The sequence below is a fragment of the Xenopus laevis genome, chromosome 3S, assembly GCF_017654675.1.
Source record: "Xenopus laevis strain J_2021 chromosome 3S, Xenopus_laevis_v10.1, whole genome shotgun sequence".
Taxonomy (NCBI): Eukaryota; Metazoa; Chordata; class Amphibia; order Anura; family Pipidae; genus Xenopus; species Xenopus laevis.
This window is the reverse complement of record NC_054376.1, coordinates 64,613,009-64,626,434: the sequence shown is the minus strand read 5'-3', so window position 1 is coordinate 64,626,434 and position 13,426 is coordinate 64,613,009. Positions and strand designations below refer to the sequence as shown.

The window sequence follows — 13,426 nt, the reverse complement described above, 5'->3', positions numbered from 1 at the left end:
TTATCAAGTGTAAAAACCACGAAAACCTCTAAAGCAAAACTTTGCCAGGTAAAAGTTGTTGAGGTGCTATACAAGTCACTTATCTTATTGAGCCTCTTTAAATCAATTTAAACTTTTAGAGGTTTTTGGATTTTCTTTATTCGCTAGGCATTGTCCGAAAACCTAAAATTTTTTAGGGGTTTTTGAAGGATTCCTATTTTTTTTAGAGCTTTGAACGTATTCACTTTTTATATTTGGGTCTTTTAAAAAAAAAAGTGATAAAAAAACTGTCATTTTGGAGTTTGTGAGTCCTGGTTTTAAAAACCTCTAAAACCACTAAAATCCAACCTTTAATAAATAAGCCTCCATATTTTAGATGTGCAAATTTTGACAGCACAAGGGCATCTCTGAACAATATTAACTGGGAAAGGATTTTCACAGGGTTTTAAACACAGAAGAAAACTGGTATGTCTTTAAAATGCTGTTTAATATATACACGTCAGTATATTTCCCTTGTAAGCAAGGAACGCTGTCACAAAGCAAAACCTTTGTCGTTTGGTAGAAGAGTTGGTGTTGGTAATAAATGACATGCTTTTACGGCATTTAAATTAGCTGCGACAGCTGAAACATTTATCAGATACAAGGAGGCCAGTTAATAATGCAAAAAAAAAAAAAAAAGCAGACAAGCTGAAATTGAGATGGAAAAGTGTATTGCAGCGAGATGTAAAAAGAATCTAATATTATTTTCTAAGTATGTAAATAGTAAAAAAAATGAAACAGGAAGGAGTGGGACCCTTAAAAGCATATGGGGGGCAGTTGGTCGATGAAAACAGAGAAAAAGCAGAGATTCTAAACTTATTTTTCATCTGGTTACACCACTGAGGAACCGAGTAATGAAGGTTTTCTTCTTAATACTCCGAATTCTATTAATTCAACTACTGATCCATGGTTCACACAAGAGGAAAAAGAGTCTAAAACATGTAAACATAAATAAAGTTACGGGACTTGATCTTTGGCGTAACTAGAGTGCAATCGCCCCCCTGCAAACAAATCTTCAGAGGGGCCCTTCGCACTCCGATCCCCATCCTCCCGCCCACTTCCCATCCCGCCTCCACCCTGCTCACATCCTGCCCCGATTCTGCCCAACTTGCTTCCCCCTTCCCCGGTAAGACATAGTGGCTGGGGAGGAAGGTTTTTTAATTAGCTATAGCGGAAGCAGACCCCACAGTCCTGCCCCCCCCCCTGTTCCCTGGGCCCCCGTGTGACTGCGGGGTCTGCTTCCTCTATAGTTACGCCACTGGACTTGATGATATTTACCCAGGGTACGAAATGAACTTAGCTCTGTGATCGCCAAACCTCTTAACCTCTTAGCATTCATTGAGGTCTGGCATGGTGCCAACAAACTGATGAATTGCTAATGTGGTGCCACTATTGAAAAAGTGATCCATTTCAGCCTCAAAACTTTAGGCCAGTTAGTTTGACATCAGTGGTAGGAAAGTTTTTGAAGGCGTTTTTTAAAGGATAAGATACTAAACTCTTTTGCAAATAATAACACTGTGAGTTTGTGCCAGCATGGTTTTATGCACTACAGATCTTGCCAGACTAATTTAATTGGCTTTTATGAGGCGGTGAGCAGGAATCTCAACAATGAATATAATCTGCATTTGATACTGTACTGCACAGAAGGTTACCTGTTAAATTAAGGAATGTTGGCCTGGAACATAGTATTTGTACCTGGATAGAGAACTGGCTAAAAGATAGATACAAAGAGTGGTAGTAAATGGAACATTTTCTAATTGGACCAGTGTTGTTAGTGGAGTACCACAGGGCTCTGTACTAAGTCCATAGATTTTTAACTTGTTTATTAATGACCTGGAGGCGGGCATTCAAAGTACAGTTTCTATTTTTGCTGACAATGCTAATTTGTGCAGAAAAATTAATTCAATGCACAATGGTTCTGGGTACAGTCAGGATAAGAGACTAATACCAGTGTAGGGGCTGACCAATTTTTCAGCCCCAAGTAGCATTAGTCAAAGAGTTGCTGTAGATGTAGTGAATTATTGCATCAAAGCTCTTTGCAAACACTGGAATACCTATCATTGCATACTTTTTATTATAAGGATTATTATTTAGCAGATATATTACACCCTCAAGGAATGGACCAGTAATACTAGGAAATAAAAATGTTTTTTTTTTTTTAAAACGCCTTTAACACAATAGATGAAATGTGGTTTTATATACAAAAGATGTCTGAGCACACCACATCTGAAAGCAAACACACTGCAACACAAACCAGGTCCTCAAAAAAAGCATTGATAGGTCCACTTTATTGATTTGGACAATTTATCATTGTCAATATGTCTGATCCCTGGAAATAAACAGTTAGTCTGAGGTCAAACCCCATAGTAGACTAGGATATGATGACATATTTTTGTTTTTCAATTAAATTTCATCAATATTAATATTGATCAAATCCACCTTTTGATTTTCAGGATTATATTTAAAAGTGAAATCATCAGAATCAATCTTTTCATAACAATCCTCAATAAATCAAACCATAAATTCTAATTCTGTTCATCTCCATGTGTATTCTAGCTTTACAATCTGACTTGCGTTTCCTCCCACTTGGCTTTCCAGTGTGTAGGGCTCTTGTCTGAGATTGAGGAGCTGCAGATGCGTCACAGATTAAGTCAAGAGGAGCAAGACAAGTTACAGGAGGAGCTAAGACTGTGCAGAGAGGAGATTCAAAGATTGAAGGACAGTGGCTTACAGGTGAAACCAGCACTGCTGAATTTTACAATTCTGCTTTGTCACACAATAAACTGTGGTATTCTAATTGCAGTAGCGTATTGCGCTCACATACTGTATATTTATTTGCACCCAATTCAATATCCCCACTTTGCCTGCCCTGAATTTTGTTCTCTGCTGTCACTTGGCTGTTTCCTGCATGGGGAAGGGGTAAATACTGTTTTTAATGCATGTGGACAAGGAAAAAATATATATATGTATAATATACTGCATACATGTTACTTGCCATGCTGCTTGTGCGACTGGTGTGCCTGAAGTTCTGAGTATATAGCAAGGTACCCCAAAAACTTGTGAATGCACAAGGATGGGATGGGATAATGTCTATGTTCTTGCACAGGCTGCACAATAATAGACGGTGAGCAGGGAAGGGGAATGTCAGGACATCTAGAAAGTAAAAGTAATTGTCTACATCAGGCATAGAGGTGGGCAGACAATATATGATTGACAGCTCAGATTTGGAAATACATTCATAACAGGTATGGATGGTTTAATAAAACAAAAAAAAATGTGTTTCATGTTTAATTTGCAAAGGATTTTTATTATACAGCTTTTTATGCCTGGGTGACAGGTCCCTTTAAAGGAGAAATAAAGTTATTTTATACTTGGGGGTAGCAAAAGTTAGGCACCCCCAAGTGATTGCATTTACTTACCTGACACTCTGGGCCGGTGCTCCTATCAGTGAGAACCACAGAGCGATCCTCTTCCTACTTCTTGGGGGTGCCAAAAGTTAGTTATAAAATGACTTTCTTGTATTGGAAGGCATTTGTCTATATTGAAGTAATGAAATGGGACATATTAACTCCTTTCCATATAACTTTCATTAACAATATGAATTGCGTTAATGTACTTTTAGACCCTTAGGGGCACATTTACTTAGCTCGAGTGAAGGAAAAGAATAAAAAAAACTTCGAATGTTTTTTTTGGCTACTTCGACCATCAAATTGGCCTCTTCGACCTTCGACTACGACTTTGACTTCGAATCGAACGATTCGAACTAAAAATCGTTCGACTATTCGACCATTCGATAGAAGTACTGTCTCTTTATAAAAAACTATGACCCCCTACTTCACCACCTAAAACCTACCGAACCTCAATGTTAGCCTATAGGGAAGGTCCCCTTAGGCTTTGTTAGCTTTTTTTGGTGGAAGAAAAACCGTTCGATCAATGGATTAAAATCCTTCAAATCGTTCGATTCGAAGGATTTAATCATTCGATCGATTCGATTGCGGTACATCCTTCGACATCGATATTCGAAGTTGAAGGATTTAACTTCAACAGTCGAATATCGAGGGTTAATTAACCCTCGATATTCCACCCTATGTAAATGTGCCCCCTATAGTATGTTTTTTTAACCACCTGCTTGAACTTTATTCAAGAATTAGTTTAGAAGACAGTATGTCATACCAACATATTACACAATTTGTAAACATTCTTTTCAAATGATGTGTTCATTAAAGTAGTACCTATTGCAGCAAAATGTAAAATTAGAGGGTAGCTTTTTCAAAAAACAGAATTAATACATTTCCCCATCTGAGTCCTTAATCTAGGAAGCAAGCAGGTTTCCATATGTTCATTAAAGGTTTACATATATTCAAAACGTGATTTTAGCACAGTTGCTGTCCTGATGACTCCTATATAACCAATATATTTTTCTTTCTTATTTCTTCTTTCACTTCTGCTCTTACTTTTTTATCTCTTCCTTTTCCCATCATGATATTGTTTTTCTTCTTGGTTTATTTTCCACACATTCTAACCACGCTAATTCCATTTTGTTCATGTTTTTCTTGATGCATTTGTTCCACCATCATGACTACTTTTATTTTACTTCATCTACACCTTTACACCTGCTCTTATAAATGTATAAATCTCATATACATCCCTAAATCTACCAATTTATGCATCTCCTCTTATAATTATGAAATCTCACTAATGCCTCCTTACCTTAATGACTTTAACATGCCCACTTTTACCTTGGCTTGCTCCCATAAAACTCAAATTCCCTTTATCTCCATTATTTGAATCTTTATATATGCTTTTTTAATTTCCTCAAGTTCCTTTACATTCCTTTCTTCTATCCCACATACTCTTGTAACTACATTTAATACATGTTAATAATTGTCGTTTATATTCTTTTCTTTAACCTCTATGTCTGCCACTATAAATACATCATAATGTTATTATACTTGAATTATTTTTTTTAAAAATTATGTTTTTAATATATTCATGTTAATTTTTATTTGTCCATCTTATTTGGATAAATTGTATCTCTTTTTCATTTTCCCACTTTTTTGTTTTTCATTGAAATCATTTTTTTTTCTATTTGTCTCTATACATTAAAACATCAATAACCCCTTAATTTATGCATCTTTATATACCGGTACCTACCATTTGCCCTCTCCTTTTTGTATACTTGTCACCCTCAATCATGTATGTTATGTTCCCTTTATGGCAATGGCTATGCCTCCTGTCTCGATCCATTTTTTGCTTATTCTTTTAATATCCTTATTGTTCCTACTTTAATATTATTCATATTTTGTATTATGCTACTTTTTCTATTGTTACATGTTTCTGCTATTCCATTATTTTGCAGACTTTTACATTTTCTATGGGTTGCTCTTTTCTCACTTCCTCACCATTCTCTACTCCTTTGTTCTGATACATTGTTATTCATTTTAATGTTCACTATCTCACCTTAAAACAAAACCAACACATCTTTCTGCCTTTGCCACTTTTTAATTTTTGGGCTTTTATGCCAATTTCTCTTTAACCTTTTTCAATTTCTCTTTAACCTCTACTTCAATGTTTACTCTATTCTACTATTTTCCTTCTCTTAATTTCTCTCTCAGGCCCCCTGTGGATCTGACCCTCCTGTTCTTTCCCTTCCCCTCCTAGGACTTATTATTGTAGTGGGGATGCTCTGGTGCTGGTGGGCTGAGACGTCCTAGTGCACATCAGGTACTAGTATCCTTGTGACTCCTTGTGCCCTGCACGTATTGCTTTGCACGGCAAGGAGCGTCTCTGCTTCCTCTGCTTTCATGCCTGACGCTATGTATGTCTTCCATGCTGTATTGTGTGTTCCTTGTATTCTTTAACTACTATCCTTCAAATTAAATTATTTGGAATTAGTATTTTTAAATACATAATATCCTTGCAGAAAATATGTATTATACAGAAATATTTTGTTATTTATGTGAATTCTATTTACCTTTGATCAAAGCTTTCTTAAAGTAATTGGGTAGTTTGGTTAAAGGAAATTGCACATGACCAGGTTCTGCCCAGTTTTGTACTCTCTTTTGGTGTCTGGTGATTTAGGGTCAAGCCACAAAAAGTTATTACTTATAATGCTTTGAATTTTATTGGTGTAAGGTTCAGTTTGGGGGGGGCATATCATTGGCACAATTTTTGCAATGCAACCTTGAATCAACACAGGATTATCAGTCCTGCTTCAACAAGCACATTGGTGTAACAAGAAACAAAATATGTTCAGCACAGAATTAAAAGCATAAAGTCCCAGAAGCCTCTGTCAGGGCTTTCAGAGCACAGTCTCTAAGGCCCCAGTCACACTCATTATCAATTTATTAAAGGGATACAGTCATGGGAAAACATGTTTTTTTTTACAAATCAAATAGTGCTGCTCCAGCAGAATTCTGCATTGAAATCCATTTCTCAAAATAGCAAACAGGTTTTTTTATATTTAATTTTGAAATCTGACATGGGGCTAGACATATTTTCAGTTTTACAGCTGCCTCCGGTCATGTGACTTGTGCTCTGATAAACTTCAGTCACTCTTTACTGCTGCACTGCAAGTTGGATTGATATCACCCCCCTCCCCCCCAGCAGCCTAACAACAGAACAATGGGAAGGTAACAGATAACAGTTCCCTGATACAAGATAACAGCTCACTGGTAGATCTAAGAACAGCACTCAATAGTAAAAAGCCAAGTCCCAGTGAGCCACATTCAGTCACATTGAGTTGGAGAAGCAACAGCCTACCAGAAAGCAGTTCCATCCTTAAGTGCTGGCTCTTTCTGAAACCACATGCCCAGGCAAAATTACCTGAGACGGCTGTCTACACACCAATGTTATAAATGAAAAACAAATACACTTGCTGGTTCAGGAGTGCAATTTTACATGGTAGAGTGAATTATTTGTGTAATTTAGAAATAAAAACTACACCATAAAAATCATGACAGAATACCTTTGAGACATTTTGTGCCACTGTTCCTTTATAAACTATAAAAAAGGGAAATACGTGCTCATCTCTAATACAGTGACTTTTAAACAATTAAGTGGGGGTGCAAGGAGGCTGTTATCATAAAACTCATAAAGACAAAGATAAGAGTTTCTCTGTACTAAACCCAATATATTAAGGACATTGAGACATTTTGTACCTGGAGCTACAAAAAATTCCCTCCCTTTTAAAAAAAAAACAACAGGGATTGTATATCAGAATATTTAAGTTGGCCAACTAAGTCAAATGTATCCCTGGTCTGGCCAGACCTACACTCAACTTTCCTCTGATTCATTAAGAAATATACTACTTCATCATACATTTTAAACAAGTTTTACTTGCATCTTACTTGCTTTCAATGTTAAAACTCCCAAACACGGTTAGCATTTACTCGCCACCACTGGGATCACCTGACTATAGCTGGAAAAGGTGGGAAGTACAACATAGAGCTGGCTACTGCTCCTGTACAAATTATAACAAAAAAAGGAAAGTTGTGCTCAACCATTAATTTTTAAATATGTAAATGAATGATTTCTGGTAATTTTCTTACTGAATCTTACGGAGTTTGTGGCTCTTAACAATTTTCATTTGGTTCCTGGTAATTTCATCAGAAATCTGCAGTGTTGTAAAATATTTCTTTATTATAGTTACATTTAATTACAATCTATGAAAATAATTCTGGTTATCAAACATATATCCAGTCATTTGTGAATTACTTCAAATTACTAATAATTTTAATTATTCCCTGGGTCCATGAAATATATACCTGAATGTTCTTGGTAACATAGTTTACGCTGTCAAACTTCTGTTCCCCATAACTTTATTTTCTTATATATTTGTCAAACCTGTATGATTGTTGTGGTTTCACATTCCGTTTTATTAATCTGTTTCTTATCCTAATCACCTTTATATACTTTTTGGCAAGGGCGTAACTCAGAGGAAGCGGGGGGGGGGGGCAGGAGGTATATGGGCCCCATGAGGCCCTAATTCAATAAATATTGGTAAAGCAGGTCATCTAGACATTTTGGGGGCCTGAAAAATAATTTTACTGTAGGGCCTAGTAATATCTAGTTACGCCACTGCTTTTTGGTACATATAACTAGATGCTCAGCAAAGTCATATGTTAACATTTGCAATGACTGTTGATGACTGAGATGTACAGATAATGTAACTAATTATCAAATACTCTCCCCTCTTTACAGTTTCCAAAGATTGCATCATTTCAAAGAACATTACTCTATATTGATCTATTTCTTCATATTATCATGACATTTGGCTCATTCTAGATATTTAGCTACTGCTTGTTTAAAAGGATTTTCTGTATTTGGGAGCTTTTTGTGGTGTTTTGTCCCAATAGTAAATGATCCCTATGGTCTTTTGTTCAGGTTCTTTCGTGTTGCTTTTTCAATACCGTACTGTGCTTTGCTCTCTCTTCAGCTACACAATTTCCCTTTTTGCACTCTACTTGTTTCAAACTCATTCTATTATTTTTCGTTGCCTAGTCTCCTAGCATTATAGAATTAATCAATGACAATGCATCAAACTCAATAATAAAATTAATGTTTTAGGCATGGTGCTTTCCCCAATATTACTTGGTACAGGCTGCTATCTGATTTCATGCACTGGGGGTGATTCAGCTTTGAATGCAAGCCTCTGTGTCAAAACTGATTCAGTGCTTGAACCTCCAGGATAGAAGTTTGGAATGGCACTGTATTGGACAGTGAGCAATAATGCTAAACGTGGAGCTAAGAAGACAAATTATTAAAATAATAATAGAAGAAAAATATAGGTGAAGGAAAGATGGTAGTATATAGAAAGTAGAAACAGAGAAAGACAGAAGTCTTTAGATTGAATAGTGACAAGGAAAGATAATGAAGGTAGTTAATTTGATGGAATGATAATAAGAAAGAAGGTAATTATGACAATAAGGAGAAATATTCTGGTAAGATTATCTGTGAATCAACATCATCATGTGTTTACTCTCTCTCTCTATATATATATTGAAGACAGAGTAGACTGAGAGTAGACTGAATTTATCATTTACAAAATGCTTAAATGAATTTGTACACCAAACATACACATGATGGTGCCAGATCAAAACACATGTGGTGTGATCTGCTTTTTGCCATGTGTTGTTCTGAATTTGCGATATTGTTACACGTGATGTTTACTGTTATAAAATTTACAAGTTGCAAGTCTATAAAACAGCATCAGCTGTAATTACATATGCCTACCTAATTGTATACCACATTACCTTCACAGATTTACCACTGAATACCTAGTAATACATTACTTTAAGAGGGAGCATGTGTTGGCAGTAACCACAGTTATATTAATTTCAAAGTTTTTGCTCATTAGGTTTCATCGTTTTCAGGAGACACTGGGAACACGGCACTGTGCTTGTGTCTTGATGAATACTATAACAGCAATAATGCAGACAGTATGTCACCCTTTTATGCTCTATCTTTCTCTCTCTCAGGCTGCTCTATGGAATCCTCTTCTGTTCCTGGCAGTGGCTGTAGCTGTTGTGTTACTGTGTCCCAGCCTGAGGAGGGGGCCTGACTGAGGGAGGACAGCCGCAAGACAGCATCCCATTTGTACATCCCATTTACCATAGCAGACTGACTTTATGTACTTCATAACATACACACACTTTCTCCACAATGAAACCCCCTGAGCCAAAATTATATTACATGCTGTAGGATAGTACAGTACACAATAAGCAAGATACTACAAATAACTTAGGTGACTACAGCCAGTTCATCATTGTGGCAGATCTAAGCAAAAATATGTATGCATTTAGACATATTGGCATGACCATAGACTTTATAGTGTCTTAGTTTAGCAATACCTAAACCCTCTCTGATTGACAGAGGTCAATTTGTGGTGGTGGCAGGTGTATTCCTCTCTCAGTAGCACTGTAGAACGTTTAGGCATGGTGCAATTTATCTGTCCTGTCCTTGAATTGTCAGGTTGTTTTGCTTAATTTGTCCAGTTGTAGAAGTAGCAGGCTCTTTGTCTACATGTCTGCTATATTTTGTTGTTATAAGGCCATAATTTAATGGTCCTGTACTGTGCAATATGTGCCAATCTCTGTGATTGTCATTTGTCTAAATTAAGAGGTGCTAAACTTTGAATTTTTAATGTACAGTTCTTAAGGCCCAGGCTTTATCATATATACTGGGGATGCTTTGTACATTTAATCATTGAAATAGGTTTAGTTTTGGTGACATTTTCCACGGTGAATTTATTCAAGGAAACTCTGACTCTGGACATTGGGAACCTAAATTCTTTTTCATCCCCAAATTGTATAAATGTCAACTCTTATAGCTGGCCTTGCTTGGGAACATTAGAAAAAACATTGAGGTATTGGTCATGCACTCATTGTACTTGTACAGGGTTTGCTTACTACTCTCCATTCAATGTCTGTATATAAGCATGGAATTCACTATTGTATTTTGTGACATTATTGTCATATGGTAAATACATATTTAAATTGTAGTTTGTAGATTTAAAGTATTTTATGTGTCCTACAATTCTAGGAGAGGTGAAATGTTTATTTGCATAAAATCACTTTTTCCATGTACATTTTTGCAGGTAAAATAGTGGTGTATTTTCTTTTAGAATGTCATCTGAGTACAAACAATTCTGATTATGAATTGTAGTTTATCTGCTTTTGTGCTTGTTAAATCTAATCCCTCTGAAGACTTCTGAATTCTGCAGTTCTTGCTCATCCTGCCTAAACTAATGCATATTTTAATGAGTCCTTCAATTCATACCTTAGCCTTTATGCTGTGCAAACAAAGAAATACACTCATTATTGTTCAAGATATTGTCATTCAAACACACAAATATAGGAGGTTTCAGTGTATATCTTAATCCCTTTGCTTTGGCAAAAATCTTAGTAGGCCCCTCCTCCTCACTCTTGTGCAGGATTTTATTTCCCTTCCCTACATCTTTAAAATGCATAACCTTTTATGAACATACTTTTAAAGTGACGAGAGACACATGAAACATGAAATAAGAGAAGAAGCAATGCTAAGCGTGTGAGATCCAAAGAGAACACTGTTGGTGATTGTGAGGTGGATGATTTGTTTGATTTTTTTTTATTGTAAAGGCACAATTACGTCTCCATTTCATAAATTAGAAAATGGCCTTTATCAGCACTGCATTGCTTGAATACTAGATCGCACAACTACTTACTGGTAAACACTATCTTAAGCAATCCTTATGAGCATATATGCAAATATTATGCAACATCTGAAGTTATACAATTTATGTATTAACTATACTGTATCTGAGGGAAATGCTAAAAGATTACACTGAAAATCTGTCTGGAATATACCTACACAGAAAAATCCACTGAACATTTCTGTACTCGAAGAAGGATCTTTGTCTACTTCCCTTTCTAAATGGTGATGCTAAAGCAAAATGTATGGATATATATAAAATGTATAGTTATATTACCCGATCATCAGGACGTAAGCTGCTTCCCAAAAACCATGATAGAAAGTACAAACATGGAACCTGGGATCCAGAATGCTCAGGAGGGTTGTCCATATAAGGGATCTTTGTGTAAATTGGATCACCACACCTTAAGTCTACTAGAAATCATTCAAACACTAGGATGTTTGCTTCCAATAAGAATTCAATATATCTAATCAGGGATCAAGTACAAGGCACTGTTTTAATTTTACAGATTAAAAGTATATAGTTTTTGGTTTTAGTTTTATAGTCATTATTTGAATAAAATGGAGTCTATTGGAGATGGCTTTATAGATAATCAATCCCATACCTGTATCTATAAAGTAGCAAACCATTCTTATTAATTTATTTTATACTTTCATAACCTAGAAATCTTTTTTCTGTGTATGGCAGCTTTCCTTTATTTTATAGTGGCATCCTTGCAGATAAAGTTAATAATTCAGACATTTGGTCTCAGGTAGGCTATTTCTGAATAGGGTAATTACCAGAACCACAATATCCACTATCCTCAGCATTATTAATATTTTAACACAGACGCCATTTTAATGAATTCACATTTTTTTTAAAGCAATATCTTTTTTCTCTGTGATAATAAAACAATACATTGTACTTGATCCTAACTAAGATGTAATTGGAGGTAACACAAGCCTATTGGGTTTAATTTAATGTTTCAACGTTTAATAGACTTAAGGGATAGGGATCCAAATAACGGAATGACCCCTTATCCGGAAATCCCCTGGCCCTAAGCATTCTGGATAACAGGTTCCATGCCTGTGTATAATGGTTGGATATGAGAGCTTGTATCATACAGTATTTTCTCTCATATACAATGACAGTAACAGCACAATGAAGAGAATAGTTGTTAGGTCTGGTTTGTGCATATAGGAGCTCACTTAATTCTGTTGGAATATTACCTTGCTTTTAGTAGGTTATTACATATTTAAAACCTTGGCAATTTTTCTTGACTGATTTATTTATATTGTATATATTGTTATTAATTAATATATATATGTGTCATATTGCAGATTCTGTTTATTTAATAAGCTGGACCACACCTTCATTTTTTTCCTTTTCTTGAATAAGGTGCTTGGGCAGTTTACAACATCATGGCCCAGATTTATGTGGTACACAGTGAGGGCCAAAAGAATTCCAGACTAATCCCCAACAATTAAAATCATCAGGTAACAGTTTAGAACTGGTGCTATAATGTTTAAATTCTGGAGATTTCATTCCCACAATATCCAGAGCAAAATGGTACAAACCCTTCTAAACATTCTTCTCATAAGCAACCAAATTATGGTGCTTTCTAATATCATCACAAACTGTGTAGTTCTAAATCCATAAAGCTCAGATCTATGCTAGGTGGTATTCCTTACATACTGTGTGGTTCTACACTAATGTGATACTGCTTCTTACTTTACCAACAACTTCACATATTTATTATACATATTGTCTTCTATCTGAAGCCCCTTTGTTTAATTCTATAGCAGAACATGGATAACCTAGTTGAAAAAAAAGGGAAACCATCTAACCAAAAGGTGCTGTATGCGATGCTGGTTATCAGGTCTGATTTTCAAGCTTAAGTTCATGCTCTAATGTAATGATTTTCAGGTAGGCGACACTGGGGAACTGAGGCATCCTCAAGGTTTCCTGAAAATGAATGATATATAATGGAAATATAACACCTACATGCTGAAAATAGCACAGTGATTTTCATGGGACTATCAGGATGAATGGAACCACCTATAAAACAGTCAGCAAAGTAACAAAGAATCCCCTATAGTAATTGATGATTTGGAAATCTGTCAATGTAAAAGAAAATGGAAAGGACCAGAATTCTAAAAAATAAATTTTGGAAACCACCCAATTCTGTGTTTCATGTTCCAAAATAAAACAAATAGACGAGTTTTAGATTTTTTAGAA

The 13,426-nt window shown here is 35.7% G+C and overlaps 1 protein-coding gene across 6 annotated transcripts in view; it reads left to right on the top strand.

The window, feature by feature from the left end:
- ccdc136.S (coiled-coil domain containing 136 S homeolog) overlaps nucleotides 1-13,426 on the top strand; it is a 40,251-nt gene that overhangs the window by 14,371 nt on the left and 12,454 nt on the right. For 2 of the 6 annotated variants that reach the window (XM_041588440.1, XM_041588439.1), the window contains 3 exons: nucleotides 2,617-2,751; nucleotides 5,634-5,742; nucleotides 9,498-9,582. In XM_041588440.1, the coding sequence (XP_041444374.1) occupies nucleotides 2,617-2,751; nucleotides 5,634-5,732 (234 nt within the window). In that variant the 3' untranslated portion in view covers nucleotides 5,733-5,742; nucleotides 9,498-9,582. Of the gene's footprint in view, nucleotides 1-2,616; nucleotides 2,752-5,633; nucleotides 5,743-9,497; nucleotides 10,520-13,426 lie in introns of those variants that run through there. The other 4 variants (XM_041588443.1, XM_041588441.1, XM_041588442.1 and 1 more) reach the window with 4 other exon arrangements.